The sequence below is a fragment of the Triticum urartu genome, chromosome 3A (assembly GCF_056163025.1).
Source record: "Triticum urartu cultivar PI428250 chromosome 3A, HENAU_Tu73, whole genome shotgun sequence".
In the NCBI taxonomy this organism is placed as follows: domain Eukaryota; kingdom Viridiplantae; phylum Streptophyta; class Magnoliopsida; order Poales; family Poaceae; genus Triticum; species Triticum urartu.
In genome coordinates this window covers 432191666-432211698 of record NC_141875.1, presented here as the reverse complement: position 1 = coordinate 432211698, position 20033 = coordinate 432191666, and the positions used below count along the sequence as shown (strand labels likewise).

Below are 20033 nucleotides of genomic sequence, written 5' to 3'. Positions count from 1 at the left end.
CCATGCAACGAGGAAGACAAAGCTCTGTTTGCAGCTGCGACGACGGTATCAATTGGGGATGGTTCAACAGCCCTGTTCTGGCACTCCTCTTGGATTGGCCCAATCACGCTGGCCACTGCCTACCCAGCCCTCCTCAACCACTCCAAGCACAAAAATAGGACAGTTTGAGATGCTCTTAGAAACGACACTTGGATTGAAGACCTGAGACATGGAGACACGCAGCCGCTGCTGCAGCAGTTCGTCCAGCTCAACCGCTTGATCATCGCTGGTGCCCCGGACCTCCGGGAGGGAGAGAGGGACACAATTCGATGGAACCACGAGGCAACAGGCAAATACACATCAAAGTCATCCTATGCCATGCAGTTCCAGGGACGGATCCTCTCAGTTTTGGATGAGCTCATTTGGAAAACATGGGCACCTGGGAACATCAAATTCTTCGCTTGGCTGTTACTGAAAGATCGCCTCTAGACAAATGATCGTCTCCAGCGGCGCGGTTGGCCAAACAACTATTTCTGCCAGTTTTGTGTCTGCAACCTGGAATCGACCCACCACTTGCTCTGGACATGCCAAACAACGCTTGAGGTCTGGGGGTTGGTGGGTTCAAGAGAAGGATGCCGACAGCTAGCTCCACATCACTCATGGCAAAATTCCAACTCTCCGGTGATCATGCAACGGATGATCAACAAGACCCCGCCGTCCCAGCGGAAGGGCGCCAGCATGATCATGCTTTTGACATGCTGGGAGATATGGAAAGAGCGGAACAGCTGCACTTTCAGAGGCAAGCAGCCGGCAGCAAGGGACATTACAAAGGCCATCGAAAATTCAGTGCAACCTTGGCGGCAAGCGAGCGCAACATGCTTGGAGAGACCCTTCTGGGATCCGCCATGAGATATAGGCCATTGTATTTTTCCTTCGGTCAGCAAAGCCTAGGCCGAAGCTAAGTTGATGTAATCTTTTCCTGTACTGGTCTTAGGACCCTCCAACGCACCTTTGTATTTCCCACTGCTTTCTGCTAATGATATGAAAAGCCAGCGATTGCTGGATCTTTCAAAAAAAACTCCCAACACAGATTTTCCCTAAAAAATTAAGAAAACTCCCAACACAGATCCCTCCCTCTCCTCCCCTTTTTTCTGTCCGTTCATGCCCCCTCTCTTCTCTTTTCTGGTGACATACTACCATTAAGGACAAAATTATCATTGCATGTGCCAATTAACACCATTGGACGGAAAAATGGATGAAAGGGTCACATAGAGCACAAAATGAAGTTGTCAAAATGGGAAGAAAATAATTTAAAGGTCCAAAAAGGAAAGCAAATTTTAAGAAAAGGCCAAATAAGGAATTCTCTCCTCATGTGGAGTGACGCTAGGGATGGCAAATTGATCGGTTTTTAGAGCTTGTGGGAGCAGTGGATAATCGTCCATGCAATGAAGGAAAATAGCCAACGAGGATCATTGAAAATACCATGATCACCACTCAAGGTGGACTCATTGAAGATCAACGTTGATGGAGCCATGGCAAAGCAAGGTTGATGGACGATGGAGGGGCGGTCTGTTCACGATCACCATGGATTGTTTTGATTAGGAGCATGACATTTTTTCCCTAATGCAACTGTCCGTGAGCATGCAGAGCCATTGGCATGTAGAAGAGGAGTACAACCTGGCGTTGAATCGGGAGCCAAAAAGATCATACTCAAAACCTATAGTCAAGCATCGACCATAACGCTCAACGCAGGGGAGCTAGACTAGTCCAGGTTTGGTCTCCCCATCCAGCAGATTAAAAATTTTCTTGCAGGTGTGGATGAACATCAAGTAATTTGGTCCAGAACATGGCCACTCACAAGATTGCTAGGGAAGGCTGCACTATAATAATTTATGTAAGACGTGGTTTAATATTTCACCTTTGTGTATTGGTGACATTATCTCGATGGAGTTGGTCGCGAACTAAGGAACAATATGCAGCATTTACCTTAAAAAAATCAAATATAAATATTCTAATGCAATAATGATATTAATAAAAATATTACACTCCGAAATAATTTTTTAAAATAAACTAGTTTAAATTTGGGTTCAATTTATACAGGCACATATTCTATGTTGGAGATATGCCCTAGAGGCAATCATGTACGATAATATTTCCTATGTGTTTATCAATAAAGATAGTCCTTGTACATTGGCAATGATGTGTATCAGTAAGTACATGACTTGTTTGTGGGACTATGCATTGTATGATGACTATTCTAAAAGGTCCCTAGTCGAAAGGGCTGTGTGGACGCACAGCCGATTAGAGTAGCATATGACACGGTGGATGGCTCGATCTCATTGGCCGCGAAGCATTGGATGCTAACCAGATAATATGGACTTGGAAGGATCTGGTCGGATTCGACATAGTTGAATCCGAGTCGAGATAAGGTCCGAGTCAGACAAACCCGACTATGAGACGCAGCAATAGGTCATCTGTGAGTCTCTAGTACAACATATGTTCTATGTCGTAAGACCTGAGCTGGCACATGTATTCGGGATGGTGACAGTCCTGCTTTGGGCCGACCAAACGCTACTTCGAGACTGGGTAGTTACAAAGATAGGCTTCAGGCTTGCCCCGACCCATGCTGCAAGACATGGTCGAGCAAGATGGGATTTGCCCCTCCGATCAGGAGAGATATACTCTGGGCCCCTTGTGTGATCCGGCCAAGATAAGAATGGCAATGCGACAAGGATTATGAGATAATCCGGTTTGTGGTCAGCATCACTAGAACGAGAAAGAGGTCAGGCTAGCACAAGGATGACAGACTCGCCTTGAGCCCGACAACATATATCGTGTGGTAAAGGGAACAAAAGTGTGACATGTTGTATAGGTTCTCCAACCGGCTTCATTGCCTACTTGGTGATTGGCATGCCTTGCTAGAGGCCGCTACGAACCGAGCAGGTCGGAGGTCATCCGACTTGGGACCAAGCCGACTTGAACCTAAGGGGCCACATGCTTAAGGGAAGGAACCTATGAGGCCGGACCGGACTCCACGAGTCAGATGTGATCCTACTCGGACTCGAATCCAGGTCGAACAGAATTTGGGCTTTAGGATCCGTGTTAGGCCCAAGTGTTGAACCCACGACGGATGCCTATATATAGTGGAGGTGCAGCACACTTATTCAGTTGATCGCTTCAGCGCCGTCACTACGGCTCTGCATGTGTTGCAAGTAGCCACCTGCACTTGTAGTCGACTGTGTGATCGGGCCTAGCAGTCCGCCGCACGGTGTTCCTCCTGCATGTGCGAATACCGTTAGAGACGGTGCACTTGCGCCGCTCCGTCAAACCTATATGTGGGATCTGACAATTGATTGTTCGAGGGAGATCGGACGAGGAGGAGACAACTCTGGACGCGCTGCCCCAACTCTACTTCCACTACATGACACTACGTATCTAGTGGTGACGATCCTTAATCCATTCCCGTAGCATGTTCCTGGTTGTTCTGCGCGTAAGAAAACTTTATTTTGCAGTCAGCACACCCTACCATGGAACCCAACATTCTAATTGTCCATATGAAACATCCAGAAATACACAACTAGATCATTTTGAAGCTCGAGTTTGTGGATTGTGAATCTGATGATGTAGTTCGAGAAATCTCGCAAGTCGTCGGATTCTGCTCTAGAAGTTGTATAGGATCAGCCTTTTTGTTTTGAATTAAGACCATGGCGAACTCCCTCACCCTCATTCTCACAATCATGATTTGCATGACACATAAACTTTCATCACCTCACACAATGTCTCTGAATCTCATTGTTTAGCAGGTCCGGGAACAAATGCAAAATGAGCTTGGAGTACTCCAAATGCCCTCTCCACATTCTTTCTAGCATCGTCTTGTCTTGCAGCAAAGTGGCATTCTTTGTTACCTCTTGGCTTGGAGATGGTCTTGACAAAGGTCGCCCATGGAGGTAGATACCAACACAAAGATAGTACCTCATTTTGTACCCATGCACGTTGATGGTATAGTTGCATGAGCAAGCTTTGTCCGCACACAACCTTGCAAACAACGAAGACCGCTCAACACGTGATGTCATTGTGAGACCCTGACATATCGAAGAAAGAGTGCCAATTCCGTAAGTCTTGTGATGCAGCTGCTTCTTCATGAATTTTGGCTGGCTTTTTATGATGACCCATGTATTGATTTTGTTGAGCATATGAACAGTTATTCAATTTTAAGTGCACACCTTGACTACTACAATTACAAATCTGACCATGGCGTCGAGGCATGTGCTTTCAGACGTCTGGAGGTACTCGTCCCAGGATTACGTGGTCATGCCATAAGCAAGCATCGTCATAGTAGTTGTCCACTTCTCGAGACCCGAGAACTTGACGCGGCCAAAGACATGCTTCTCCGGCTTGAAATAATCATCATATGCCCTGACACATGCGTAGAGGCGCATGAACAAGGGTTGCTCCATCTGGAATCAACGCCGAAAATAGATTTTGAATAACACATCGAGGGTAAAGTAGACATAGTACCGAGCCATATGCCACTATACACTATTCTAGTTTAACACTCGGTGTCCCTTTTGTGAATCTTTGTAGTTAAGAACATAGTCCTCAGCATGCTACGTTTCTTGAAGAATTGCCACCATCATCACCGTTTCATCCTCATCTTCTAAAACGAAACCATAAACTCGATTTAGAAGTATTCGTCTGTATCCATCGTGCTTGATTCAAAGTGAGTGACTAGAACATAAACTTTTTGCACCATGGAATTTTTTTTGGACACTTTCCGGGCGTTTGTCCTCCATGGACGGCATCAGCAGGGGTGGAGGGTATCGGGGCGGTGACCAAAGAGAGTACGGCGTCGGTGTCCGGCAAGGCTTGGGCGGCGTTGACCGGGGTTCGACAAGGCCCGCGCGACGTCCTAGGGGCTACGATGGTCTTGGAGCAGTAGATAGAGAGCGGCGGAGGAGGGCAGGATTGTGAAAATATGTGGGTTCTGAATAGAGTTTTGGGTGGGACATGGGTGTCGGAGTCCGACATGGCGGACATCCGGACTCCTCGAGAGCTCTCCTCGATTTGGGTCCGGGCTGCGGGGTTTCAACATATAGGCCCTATTTGGATCCCTAAGGCCAACTCCACCGCACGACCCCAAACGGACGTCCGTTTTGTCCGGATTCTATCCGTTTGGGTAGGGATTTGGGGTCGTGTTCGGGCGTGTCCTGGGATGCGGTGGCCGTGCGCCCACCGCGCGAACGCATCCCAGTCGCATCCTGTCCGCGTATTATTTCTTTGCAAGTCCTTAACTTTATTTCATCATTCATTTTTGGTACATGGAAAATGCATCTTCACATTTTGACTAGTAAAGCAAGGCCAAAGAAAACAAGAACCATAAGAATACATTTTAGAAGATACCCAATTTCCATAACTGCTCCCTTGAGTTGGGTTAGGGCCTTCTTGATGCACTCGTTGTTGATCTGTGGAGGAGGGTCAATCTGGCATCCTCCTTTCTTCTTCAAGCCGGAAGTCGATGTTGCTTCCTCCTCGCACCTAGTCTCGTGTCTAGCCTCTAATCTAGCAACGAGTGCACTTGTCTCATTTACAGCCTCTATGCTAGCTAAAGGTGCACGAACATGGACTAAATTTCGCTCTATCAATATATCGATGTACTCTTCTTCCCAATACCAAAACTTGCATCCATTCTACACAACAAAATTTGAGGTTAGCACAACTAGTCAAATCTAGAGCACAAACCGAAGCTAAAAAAAGCGCATACCCCATCGTTTAAGCACTTGATGAACACCCATCCGGGATGTTCCGGCGTTGTAGACACGCGGCGCACGACCATCCTTGGGCAGTGGTCGCACTTAATGAGTGGCAACGGTGCGCCGGCGAGCTTTTGGGCAAGCACCGAGCCCGGCCGACCGCCATTCGTGTATCTGTCGACGGACCACCGACGGTGCAGATCCGAGCGGCTAGAGGAGGAGCCACTGCCTGCATGTGGCCTTGCGGCCCTACCAGGGCCTTCCGGCGAGGTGCCCGGCCAGTCCATGGCGCGACCCGGCCTCCCACAGCCGGCCGAGCTCAAGACCGACCGGATCCGCCCCAAAACCGGCCGGCGGGTGCGCAAACCAGGTGGCCGTGGTTGGGTAGCTCGGCGGCGCCGAGGGGAAGGGGTTGGGCGAGCTCGCGTCCGAACTGCACGGCTGCAATGGCAGCGGCGGCGGCAACGAGGGGAAGAGTGGGGAAGAGTGGAGGGGGTGCGGCCGGAGGGAGGGAGGGGGGCGGATAGAAAAAGGCCCGTCTTGTGCCACCGACGGGCGGGCCAGGGGAGGACATGCGCAGACGACCCGCGCGTCCGCGTGGTGTCCGTTTCACCCCAAAAGCGGCGCAAACTTGGGCCGCCGATGGGTCGAAAGCGGACACAAAGCGGACAAAAGTCCGTTTGCTCCCGCGCGCTGGGCCGGACAGGATAGGGTCGCGCGGTGGAGTTGGCCTAAGTTAGAGTTAGTTTTAGTTAGTTGGGGCTCAAATAACCCAAAAGTATCCAAACATGATGGGTTAGTTTGAGTTAGTTGGATCTAACCCACCCAAAAAACTAGCCCACACTAGAGGAGCTTATTTGGGTTAGTTCTCCTGGGCCCACTAGAAAAAATAGTAAAAAAGTTACCCCTCCCATCCAAATAGGGTCCAAAGTAGTCAAATGATTAAAAAAAAATATTTATTGTCAATCTAATCCTACCATTTAAACAACTTTTTTATTAGAGTTAATTCAAGATTAGTTCAGAGTTAGAATCTAACTCTAACCTCTAACTTAACTGAGTTAGAGTATTCAAACAGGGTCAAGACCAGTTTGGACCGATTTGCTGATCCACCTTAGATGACTAAAAGCATCGGAACGGATTGGTCCAGAAATATGCGGGTGTTTTGATTGTTCAGGTTGGAAATGCCTAATCCCGGTCAAAGCAGAAAACCTCATGATGTCTCCAACAGTGTGAACCTAATAATTTCTTGCCAGACAAAGTACATCACACCCTGCTACCAGTGTTGCTCGCTCATAATAGAGTGGTTTCATTTCATATATTTTTTTCCTCCATCCAATCGTAGTACTGCCACTGTTAAAAGTTCCAACGTAGTACGAGTAGTGGTGGTATCGCTCTACTACCCTGCCCCCTTTATATAAAGCCTCCCCAGGCTTCTACTCCTTTTCAATCTGTCTTTGTCTTGGCCTTTGCCTCCTCCTCCTCTCCCCATCCTCATCACCCTTTCCTTGCTCTTGTTTCCGCATTGGCTTGTCGCCTGTGATGGGGGCCACTTCTCCTTCAGGCCTGGAGCTCACCATGGCTGTCCCCGGCCTCAGCTCCTCCTCTGGCTCAGGTAAGCTCGGAAGACCACCTACCAGCTGTTTTCCTTCCCCGTCTCCCTCCTACAACTGCAAGTATAGCTTCCGCTGGAAAAGTTGGATCGTCTTCTCCGTTCATGGCTTCAAATCTTGTCGGTGAATATCGCGTTTCTACACGCATGCACAAACTTTTTTGGGTGCTTCGGGAAGAAACGCACATCACAGTAGCTAGCATTTTTCTCTCTCTTTCAGTCGCATACACGCATGTTAAATGTTTGAGTTTGTTCAAGTAACCAGCTGGCTGTTGATGGTGTAACATCGTCGAGAACTAACTAACTGTAACGTGCTGTCCTTGGCAGAGGGGTTTGTTTGCAACAACAATATCAGCAACAACGGTGGCGGGAACATGAGGGACCTGGACATGAACCAGCCGGCGAGCGGCGGCGAGGAGGAGGATTTCCTGATGGGCGGCGTGGAAGAGGACGAGGAGGAGCGGGGCGCCGGCGGACCGCACCGCCCAAAGAAGCTCCGCCTCTCCAAGGAGCAGTCCCGCCTCCTCGAGGAGAGCTTCCGCCTCAACCACACCCTCTCACCGGTCAGCAACACACGTCTTCTACCCAATGCTTGTCGACTCCTTCAGTTTCCTGTACACTAATAGCTTGCTTAAGATCGCCGGCATGCAGGTGTAGTACACGTACTTTACGTAATAATAGTAGTAGTATAACATACGTACGTGACGTCCACCAGAAATCTCGTCCACGGACGAGAGCATTATTGCGAAGTTGATCCGTTGGTAGTACGGATGAATCTTGAACTGGATTCGTTTCCGTGGCGCTACTCTGATGGACATTGAAGAGCACGATGAGAACCCTGCCATGGGGTCGGACAACCACTGATCCATTATATGTCCCATTCATGGGAAATCAAGATAAGTGGTACCCTCCGGCACATTACTCGTTATTAGTGGCATTAGAGGTCGGTACTACTCGGCAGTGGTACATTACCGAAACGGTGCACAACTTGTAGTAGCAGCTTGGAGAGATCTAGTCTAGTACGTAGTAGGCAAGTAAAGAGTGGGGGCGCGCCTCTGATTGTTTGGCGCGGTACATGGTGCATCAAAGTCTAGCAGAGACTGACTGTAGAGCACAACGTTGGTCTTATGCAGTGGGGTGGTATTCATGTCGTCGTGGTACAGTGCGGCTGCGGCGAGTAATGAACCTATCTAGCCACAGCTGCCTCAGAGGGTAACGCAGTTACTCCTCCACATACAGCAGTAGTACGTAATAGGTTTTGTTTGACTGGCGGGATCGGTGTTACTCCATATGTATTCACGCCTCTTTGTACTACATATGGACGGTGAAGGCCTGTGTGAACCGTCATGGGCGTGCAGCGACTTTTATTTATTTAACGCCTTGGAAATGGAATTCTTGCATGCAGAAGCAAAAGGAGGCCTTGGCGATCAAACTGAAGCTGCGGCCCAGGCAGGTGGAGGTCTGGTTTCAGAACCGCAGGGCAAGGTAAAAATAGCAAGGAATCCCTTTTTTAACTTGTTGGTCTTCACATACACAGTGTACCTCTTTATACATGTTCACGAGCACACATTGACATGGCCAAGCCTCACGTTCACTTGGAACTTCACCGTTAAGGGACCACCACTCGTCTACCCCACAAAATCGTACTAGTCCATTCGGCGGTCAGTATTAAGATAATCAAGTTAGTTGGCTTAATTTAGTAACTTTTTTAGGAAACGGGCAGGGGGTACTGCCAATGCATTCAAGTAGGGGAAGACGGTGACGTGCAATTGGTTCGTTAGTTAATGATGAAACCGAGGCAAATGGGACAAACTTGGAGGACCTGCTTGTTCCTTATGTTACTCATTCTCCGTTGAAAGGTCAAGTAGCTCAAGGCAATGCTTGTCTGGTCCTTAATAGAGTAACTTACAATCAGTAGATAATAAGGTGTTTATCACTATATATGGAACATCAGCCCAGTAATTGACGTTTGAAGCTACTGGCGTAACGTTGCAACTTCATTGAGCAAATCCTACACGTCCATGGTACGCACGCGCTGCTTAACTTGCAGGCTAGCTTGGCTGTGCATGCATGCTACTTTGAACTCGCGTAGAGATTAAGCTGAGTCGTTTCTGATCCGCCGTTGTTCAGTCCAAAGAAACTTGCATAGAGGATTAGTTTCTATCGTAATGTAGTGATAACGCCAATCAAACTAGTAGTGATAATATGCTTGTCCAGCACTACTCCAGTATGTACCTAGTAATGATAGCCTATTCTCGTCCCAACATAATTATGGACCCTTCCCTCAATTAAGGTGGCATAGATCACTGGCTATCTACCTTGAAACTTGTACTGCATCTGAGATGCGGGACAACATCAACTAGGTAGATTCTCTAGCTTGATAGAGTAAGGCGGCTTCACCACCTTTTATAATTATTACTCCATGATACACGTACTACTAGATTAGGATTCTCTAGATTAAACAACTGAGCTAATCGCTGGCATCAGCACGTGGACTAATCAGCACGTGCAAGCCTGGGAACGGCTACAACTTGACCCTGGCTCAGCGAGTCTCGTGAAGTCGAAAGTGGAGCAAGTCGAAGGTACGGTCCATCTTATCCTGGCAAAGTCATTGGCCTTCCTTCACTCTACGTCGAGATGACAATGCTCTTGGAATGGGGGCCTATGGTCAAATTAAGTTGCGTATAGTGCTCCAGCTCATGCTAGTTTAAGCTCCCACGGTGAGATTCTATGCATTTGGTTGCCTTCTGCTCCGTGTACTCTGTCATCTTGTATACAACTGACCATGTTGTCAAGTTACAATTATATGTGCACCGTTCACTTGTGCAAGTGTAGGTTCCGAGGTTCAATGTTCCATTATGAGATCGATCGAGCAACTTGTGTTGTTTACTTACTATTCCTGGATCATTTTCTTTAGCTAGTGGTACTGGTTGAGTTGCTGTAATCTGAATGAATTGAACTACGTACGTGTGCAGGACTAAGCTGAAGCACACGGAGATGGAGTGCGAGTACCTGAAACGCTGCTTCGGCTCGCTGACGGAGGAGAACCGCCGCCTGCAGCGGGAGGTGGAGGAGCTGAGGGCGATGCGCATGGCGCCGCCCACGGTGCTCTCGCCGCACACACGCCAGCCACTCCCGGCGTCCGCGCTCACCATGTGCCCCCGCTGCGAGCGCGTCACCGCTGCCACCTGCCCGCGGATCACCCGCCCGGCCGCCTCGCCGTTCCACCCTCGCCGCCCCTCAGCGGCGTTTTAGGGTTTAGTTATGGTAGGGCTTAAGAGAAAAGGTCGAGGTAGATTTGCTAGTGGTAATGTAGGACGCACGATCGATAAGTCTTTGTGTAAATTGATGATGGAGGAGAAAAGAACATGGAAAAGGCGTAGTGGGGTCGTGTGGGGTTTGGAGGCGCCCCCATGGACCATTTGGGCCTGTGCCTCATGCCATGGACAACAAAAAATCTAGTTTCATTTGCTCATTTGGTCTTCTATAGGGTCGCGCGTTCTCTTCTTATTAAATGAAAAATGTCATGTTTGTCTTCACTTTTGATCCCTTGTACCAGGCGGGACATCCAGTATGATGCATTTTGCATGCGTCATATAGGAGCGGGACGACCACAGGATCCAGGTGACTAGGCTGACCCACAGGGTACAACGCAAAGCGAGTTTTTTAACACGTGACGCGAAAATACCAAGAAAAGGAGGTTCCTTGCGACCTCGCACTCTAGTAACATGTTGCTAGCCCGTCGAGAATTGATTTTGTTTTGTTTTTTATATAAGTGTGAATACTTTTCAAAAATTCTGAACCTTATTTTTTCCAAAACACGAACATATTTTTGAAAACGATGAACAATTTTTATAAACTCGAACATGAACATTTCTTGACAATGGGATCCAAATTGGAAAGCGGGATTTTTTTTAAATTCCATATATTCTTGAATTTTCGTACATTTATTGAAAATCGTAGAACAAATAAACTTTCGAACATTTTTTGAAAAACATGAACAACAATTTGAAATATGAAATAATTTTTTCAATTTTTATTTTTTTGGTCAAATTCTGAAATATTTTTGAAACTTTTGAATTTATGGAAACCAAAAAATAAAAAGAAAAAAGGAACAAAAAAAAAGAAGATGAATCAAAACAAAAAATGGATGCCCTCGCACGTATGACAAGTTGGGCGGCCCACTCTGTCGCCTCTATGCATTCGGCCGACTACTACTTGCCATCAAGAGCGGCAAATAGGGTTTTCCGTTCCAGGTGGCGATGGCATGCACTGTCATGAGTCGGCCTTTTTCTAGCGTTGGAAAATAGGTCGGCCTATTCATCATATTGTGTTTGCGCCAAGCATGTCGTATGTATCAATAGATATGGCCCCTGCTGCATGCGCTGGCGAGCCATGTTTTGTAGTTTTCCTAGACAAAAAGACCCAAAATCGATGTGCCCTGAGAATTGGTAGACCAGATGTTGTTATTGCATGCCTCAAACAAAAGGTGTTGTTACTGCACCCACCAAAAACAGTCTACCCATGTTCCCGTAAATGGGATTGTCCAGCCCATGCACCTCTTCTACCTCTCATATTTAAAAAGAACATAGTTCTTTTCATTTCCCGTTTCGCTCTTCTCCTTCGTTTGGCCCTCCCTCCCACTTCCTTTTTTCCCATACGTATCTCTCCTACTTGAAGACAACGCAATATTCCTCATTCCTCGTTTCGCTCTCCTCCTTAGTCCGACCTTCCGTCTAACCTCCTTTTTTTGCATGTTATCCTTCCCTCGTTGTGTATGTACATCTATCCATGTAGCATAAAAAAATGGCTAGAGAACTGCCAGTGGAAACCCTATGCACGCACGTTCCCACATGTGTTTTCTCCTTAATAACCTTATATACCAGCACATAACGACCAATGAGGCCCATCTAGCTGTTAAAATGTTTAATAATGATTAGATCATTTCCCATACGTTGCAAGGGGCACGAACAAATCTTAGTATATTAGGCCTGATTTACTTGTTCATGTTAATGTTGTTGTGTAAAAAATGATTTTATTTGATAGACACTAATTTGATAAGGACTTATTCGCTTATCAAAGAAAACAAAATTTTATTTGGAAAGTCAATAAGAGGTGGGACAGTTGAGGTGGTTTTTAGGAAGAAAAAAAGTAGTGAAAAGGAGAGATGGGGGCAAAAGGTAAAAAAAAAATAGGAGAGGGAAGGGGAACATACATACATTGGACGAAGGACAAGCAGACTGACATAAAATTACCTAATTCTTAGGTACGAGACACTGGTAGGTTAGTCCATGATTTACCTGCTCATATTAAAGTGATTGGGTCAAAAGGATTTTTTTGGTAAACAATAAATGGTAAGCACTCGTTGGCTTACCCAAAAACGAGTTTTATTTCATAAATCACTAAGATGTGTAGGGAAAAAAATGAAAGCAGGAGAGGGGGGGGGGGGGGGGGGGGTGCAAGGTTCAAAAAGGGTGAGCGGAGCATAATTTAGCTTGTTTTCTGATTTTGCTCGGGCTTTTCGTTGTTTTCAGCGGTTTTCTGTTTCTTTCCCATTTTCTTTTGGTTTTTTGCTGGTTTTCAATTACCCTTTTCTTTTCTTTCTCCCTTTTCAAATTCCTTCTTTCTACGATTATCATCTTTTATACTTGTACACTCTGTAAATATATGACAAAGATTTTCTAAATATGTGATGAATCGTTTTTCAAATACGAGATGAGTATTTTATTTAGATATGCGATTGATATTTTTCAAATACACGAATGAACATTTTTAATATGTGCATTCTTTAAATACATGATGCATTTTTTGAAATATGTGGTGAATATTTTTTAATCATGGGATGAAAAAATTTCAAATACATGGAATTTTTTAATACACGATCAATATTTTGCAAATACGTAACAAACATTTAACAAAACTAATATCTAAATAGTAGGAGGCGCTCCTATTTAGTATATTAAAAATATTATATGCTCATAAGATGGAGGGAGAAAATTCCACTAGAAAGAGTTGGATACTAGAGCAAAAAATTCAATAAATATAGCACTAAAGTTTTAAAGAAAGAGAACAAAATATGCGATATAATCACTTAGATATGATGAGACCCTACATATAAGCCAAGTTAGGTCATCCTTTGCCCTTTCTAACCATGTTCTATTTGAAGGCCTAGCCTAGTTGAAAATAAAATTATTTCTCTCTTTCTAAATGTTCCAAGTTGTAATTGTGTAGCATTCAAAAAAATCCAGTGAATTTTGGCTTTCACTCTAAACAGCCTCAGGTCGAGAGCACTTCAGACTCCAACGAATATCCATCATGGTCTAAAACATCCATGAAATTTAAAACCTTGTGGCGATTATCAATAAGAAACAGTAGCTTGCAAATAGAGTTACTCCATCTTCATAACGCACGTTGAAGATTTTTTTTATGGAACAAACGTGAATTTGTAGATAATTTACTGTATTTTGAAAGCCTAGATGCAAAATCCTATAGTTCTCGAATATAAGAACCTTTCTTTATTTAGTATGTGTCACATTAGATAACGACAATTCGACCAAACATTGAGCCTCGATAACGTCATTAAAAGTGATCGTATCGTTAATATTACCTGACGCATGATTCCTATTCTATGGCGGTCGAATGAAATTATAATCACCTAATAGCAACCATTTTTCATCTACTGCAATATCAAGCCCATATAACCAACTAAAAGAATCATCTCTCACTGCACCATCACATCGGCCATAAATATTTACTATCATCCACTGTTCAGAAGACAGAGAAGTTTTAAATTTTAGAACTTGAGCCCACTGATGAATCATTAACCATAGCAGAAAAAAACTCTATTCAAAATTACTAATAAACCTCCCGAGCTACCGACCGATGGAACGACGGCAAACTTGTGAAAATGATGCGGGCATAACTTATGTATGTATGAGTGGTCAAAATGATAACGCTCCACCTCCAAAATACGAATGATGGAGCAGCCACAGTTACCGGTTGTAGAGCGCAAAGCAACATACTTATCATCAAAATTCAGACCGTGATTATTCTAGCGTAATATGTTTCAAGAGCTTAAAGAGGAATTCATTAAACTAACCACAGGAAACAACTAGCCAACACTAGTAGAAAACAGGGTTTTGGTTCGAGCCTAGCAAGCCCATTAGTCCCGGTTCAGTCACGAACCGGGACCCATGGGGGGCATACGCCCCGGTTCATGTGCCCAGGGGCCTAGCCGGGCCTCGGGAGGCATTTGTCCCAATTTATGTGGACCCATTTATCTCGGTTCTAGGCACGAACCGGGACCAATGAGCCTCGCTCCTGGCCCACAGTCATTGGTCCCGATTCGTGCCTAGAACCAATACAAAGGGGGCCTTTAGTCCCGGTTCCTGTCACAAACCGGGACAAATATATATACCCCCTCGCCGGCGAGCAGAGCAGTCCACACTGCTCTGTTTTTTGGCCAGCAAGGGGAGGGCATTTGGGTGCTCTAGCTCACCTCCTATGCACATGAGATGTTCGATGAAATGCCCGGGCCACGCTAGTTAAGTTTTGTTCTCTCGAAGCTCGACCTCCGAGCTCATTTTTTCCCGAGATTTGTCTAGGTTTAGCGGTCCGTCGCCCCGTCCTCGTCTTCATCGCCGTCGATCACCCGCGTCGATCTCGTCGCCGGCACCACCATGGTGAGCCTCTTGTTCTTATCTTTTTTTTGAAAGAAAAAAAATTCTTACTTTAGATAGATACTTGTCTGATTTTCTTACTTTTTACACATATAATTATATATAATGCACGCAGATGAACCGACAATGGATATACAGTGACAGACACACCTCCGAGTACATTAAGGGTGTGCATGAATTTCTCGAAGTGGTTGAGGCAAATAAGAAGAATGGTTTTATGTGTTGTCCATGCCTAAATGTGGGAATGCGATGTCTTACTCTAACCGGAAAATCCTGCACACCCACCTGCTTTACAACGGTTTCATGCCACACTATAATGTTTGGAAAAGGCATGGAGAAATAGGGGTTATGATGGAAGACGACGAAGAAGAAGAGGACGATGACAACTATGTGCCCCCTAAATACGGTGATGCTGCAACGGGGGGAGCTGCTGAAGATCAAGAGGAACCAGACGATGTGCCCGATGATGCTGCAATGGGGGAAGCTGCTGAAGATTAAGAGGAACCAGACGATGTGCCCGATGATGATGATCTCCGTCGGGTCATTGTCGATGCAAGGACGCAATGCGAAAGTCAAAAGGAGAAGCTGAAGTTCGATCGCATGTTAGAGGATCACAAAAAAGGGTTGTACCCCAATTACGAAGATGGCAACACAAAGCTCGGTACCGTACTGGAATTGCTGCAGTGAAAGGCAGAGAATGTTGTGCCTGACAAAGGATTTGAGAAGCTACTGAAAATATTGAAGAAGAAACTTCCAAAGAATAACGAATTGCCCGACAGTACGTACGCAGCAAAGAAGGTCGTATGCCCTCTAGGATTGGAGGTGCAGAAGATACATGCATGCCCTAATGACTGCATCCTCTACCGCGGTGCGTACAAGGATTTGAACGCATGCCCGGTATGTGGTGCATTGCGGTATAAGATCAGACGAGATGACCCTGTTGATGTTGACGACGAGCCCCGCAGGAAGAGGGTTCCTGCGAAGGTGATGTGGTATGCTCCTATAATACCACGGTTGAAACGACTGTTCAGAAACAAAGAGCATGCCAAGTTGATGCGATGGCACAGTGAGGACCGTAAGAAAGACGGGAAGTTGAGAGCACCCACTGACGGGTCGCAGTGAAAAAAAATCGAGAGAAAGTACTGGGTTGAGTTTGCAGGTGACCCAAGGAACGTATGGTTTGCTTTAAGCACGGATGGCATTAATCCTTTCGGGGAAAAGAGCAGCAATTACAGCACCTGGCCCGTGACTCTATGTATGTATAACCTTTCTCCTTGGATATGCATGAAGCGGAAGTTCATTATGATGTCAGTTCTCATCCAAGGCCCTAAGCAACCCGGCAACGACATTGATGTGTACCTAAGACCATTAGTTGAAGAACTTTTACAGCTATGGAATGGAAACGGTGCACGTGCGTGGGATGAGCACAAACAGCGGGAATTTAACATGCACGCGTTGTTGTTTGTAACCATCAATGATTGGCCCGCTCTCAGTAACCTTTCAGGACAGACAAACAAGGGATACCACGCATGCACACACTGTTTAGCTGACACCGAAAGTATATACCTGAACAAATGCAGGAAGAATGTGTACCTGGGCCATCGTCGATTTCTTCCGACCAACCATCAATGTCTAAACAAAGGCAAGCATTTCAAAGGCGAGACAGATCACCGGAAGAAGCCCGCCATGCGTACCGGTGATCACGTACTTGCTATGGTCAATGATTTACACGTAATCTTTGGAAAGGGTCCCGACAGACTAGCTGTTCCGAATGACGCTGAGGGACGCACACCCATGTGGAAGAAGAAATCTATATTTTGGGACCTACCCTACTAGAAAGACCTAGAGGTCCACTCTTCGATCGACGTGATGCACGTGACGAAGAACCTTTGCGTGAACCTGCTAGGCTTCTTGGGCGTGTATGGGAAGACAAAAGATACAGCTGAGGCACGGGAGGACCTGCAACGTTTGCACGAAAAAGACGACATGTCTCCAAAGCAGTATGAAGATCCTGCCAGCTATGCTCTTACCAAAGAAGAGAAGGAAATCTTTGAATGCCTGCTTAGTATGAAGGTCCCGACCGGCTTCTCGTCGAATATAAAGAAAATAATAAATATGCCAGAGAAAAGGTTCCAGAACCTAAAGTCTCATGACTTTTGTAGCAACTAGACCTCAAACGGTCCAATCTCTATGCTCAGGTGTCATCCCTGGATCAGTAATGCTAACACCACACAGTACTTTAAGGATTTATAACAGAGTAGCAATCACACACTTATTACATCGAGTGTCTGAAAAGAGAACTTATTACAATAAGTATGGCTTAAGGCCATCTAATAACGATAACAGCGGAAGGCTTGGAAGATAAGTGAGTCCATCAACTCCAGCGGTATCACTGAGTATAGAACCACGACCTAAAGGCACCTTAGTCGTCGTCTGAAAAGTCTACAACATTAACGTTGCAGCCTGAAACGGGTCAGCACATGGAATATGCTGGTAATGTAACACATAGAGAGTAATGGAAGAATAAGGCTATACTACATGCATATTTGGCTGGTGGAAAGCTCTATGGTTACAGTTTTGCGTAAAGCCAATTTTTCCCTACTGTAAAGGAATAAATTTTATTTAACTATCATGGTAGTTGTTAAACATTGAGAATGGTTAACAGCATTCTCAATCCCAATTAAGCATCATCATTAAACAAAACCCAACAAATTAATTTTAAAGTAACATGATGAGATTCACATGATAATCTAGGTACTAGATACTCAAGATGTCCATAACCGGGGACACGGCTAACCATGATTAATTTATACACTCTGCAGAGATTTGCGCACTTTCCCCGCAAGACTCGATCTCCTCCGTTGGATTTCTTGCACTGCATGGTGTTTGAGAAACGGATGACCGAGACATAGTCTTTCAGAAGCGCTAGCACCTTACGATGGGTAGACCGTACCACCTACATCCCCTACATCTGCTAGTCTACCACTGTAAGAGTTCGCATGACTTAGTCAACTATGCTAGAGCCCATAGTAGCTTGTGGCTGCACACGGAAGTTTCTAGCATGAATAATCTCATGATCCCTTTGAGCCTGGGTGGCGGTCCAAAAGAAAACAGGCAATCGGTGGAATACCCAGGTGCCTCAATCCACCTAGATGTGTATTTAAGTTGCCACCTTAGATAAACCATTAATTTAACAATCTCACACCTGTCATGGATACACTCACCCAATCCACGTCTACTAGCATAGCATAGCATAATAAGCAACGTAGAAGTAACTCCCAAAGGTTTGATAATAAACAGGTAATAGGTTCTACCTCAACTACTCCCCAAACCCACAATTTAATTAGCTCCTAATCATGCAATGTGTGAGGATTGATCTAATGCAATAAAAACTGGGTAGTAGGAGGTATGATCAAAGTGTTACTTGCCTTGCTGATGATCCGCAAAACCTAGCGATTCGAAGTAGCAAGCGGCGCACTCCGAGTACTCTATCGCAAACAAACAAGCATACAATAAGTACTCATCTAATGCACAGGTAAAACTCAAATAAGAGATCTAACCAGAAACTTCAACTTAAGAATTCCGGTTGGCAAAAAGAATCAAATCGAACGAAGCAACGAAAGACAAACGGCAAAAGAAACAAGCTTCATTTACTATTCTAGATCTAAGGCAATTTTTTACAGTGGCAAAAACTTGTTTGAGTTGGTTAACGGAAAGAGGGTTTCGAGACGAAACTCCAGGCGCTTGAATCGCTTGATTCCGACAAACGAGCGAAAAGTTAAACTAAAACGAAAATCGGATCAGAAATCGCGATCAGAAAAATCGCGGATTTAATCCGAGAAAAAGAAAACGATGAACAGGTTAACGAACATTCTTAACTGGATCTAAACGAAGAACGCGTTCATTAAAACGAACGAACGGGCGAACGCTCGCTAAATAAATAAACCGGAAAAACCGATCTATTTTAAAAAACAAACTAAAAAAACCGAACGAATCGACGGAAAACCGAACGGTTTTTATAAAAAACCGGCGGCGAGATCTACCTCCGGCGGTGGATCCGGCGGCGGCGGCGGGCTAGGGGCGGCTAGGATTTCGGTGGGGGGGTGGCGGCTGGGCCTCCCGGCTATTTAAAGCCGATCGGGCCGGGTGTCCAGGTTGGACACGACCCGGTAAGTCGGCTGCGCGTTTTTTTAAATAGTTACGCTCAGGAAAAAACAAAAGGAATACTAAACGGACTTCAAATATCCCGAAATAAATTTTCCCCGACTTCAAAAATCAAGCCGCACAGGATGAACATTTATTTGGGGCCAAAATACAATTTTGAAAAACGCGCATTTTTTCTAAATTCAAATAAAATAGCAAATAAAACCAAAATAAAATCTTATTTGATTTTTTTATTAAATACTCAATATTTCTTTATTTTTGGGAAAGTCATTTTATTCACTCTCATATTTTGATAATAGAAATAATTGAAGATAAAATAAATAAAATCAAATGATCCTATTTTCAAAATTTGAGAAACTCAAATATGAAAATAACGAAATCCCCAACTCTCTCCGAGAGTCCTTGAGTTGCGTAGAATTTTCTAGGATCGACAAAAATGCAATAAAATATGATATGCAATGATGATCTAGTGTATAACATTCCAAATTGAAAATTTGGGATGTTACAAACCTACCCCCTTAAGATGAATCTCGCCCTCGAGATTCAGGTTAGTTAAAAAATAGGTGAGGGTGGTCCTTCAGCAATTCTTCCTCTCTCTCCCAGGTGGCTTCATCCTCCATGTGGTGGCTCCACTGAACTTTGCAAAACTTGATAACCTTGCTGCGGGTGACTCGACTGGCATACTCTAGAATCTTAACTGGTTTCTCCTCATAGGTCAAATCACTGTCCAACTGAATCGCTTCCAGTGGCACTGTGTCTCCTAGCGGTATATCAGTCATCTCTGCGTGGCACTTCTTCAACTGGGAAACGTGGAACACGTCGTGAACTCCTGACAATCCTTTAGGCAACTCC

At 45.2% G+C, this 20033-nt stretch overlaps 1 protein-coding gene across 1 annotated transcript; it reads left to right on the top strand.

Annotated features, from left to right (window-relative positions):
• Positions 1-7169: 7169 nt before the first annotated feature.
• LOC125548441 (homeobox-leucine zipper protein HOX3-like) lies at positions 7170-10877 on the top strand. The gene is made up of 4 exons (XM_048712030.1): positions 7170-7341; positions 7666-7901; positions 8744-8823; positions 10314-10877. Exons 1-4 carry the CDS (start codon positions 7269-7271, stop codon positions 10591-10593), a joined length of 669 nt encoding a protein of 222 aa, XP_048567987.1. The 5' UTR covers positions 7170-7268; the 3' UTR covers positions 10594-10877.
• Positions 10878-20033: the final 9156 nt, after the last annotated feature.

Coding starts and splice junctions, on each gene's coding strand:
- LOC125548441 (XM_048712030.1), top strand. CDS start 7,269: ATGGGGGCCACTTCTCCTTCAGGCCTGGAGCTCACCATGGCTGTCCCC. Junction 7,342..7,665: donor CAGCTCCTCCTCTGGCTCAG/GTAAGCTCGGAA, acceptor TGTCCTTGGCAG/AGGGGTTTGTTTGCAACAAC. Junction 7,902..8,743: donor TCAACCACACCCTCTCACCG/GTCAGCAACACA, acceptor TCTTGCATGCAG/AAGCAAAAGGAGGCCTTGGC.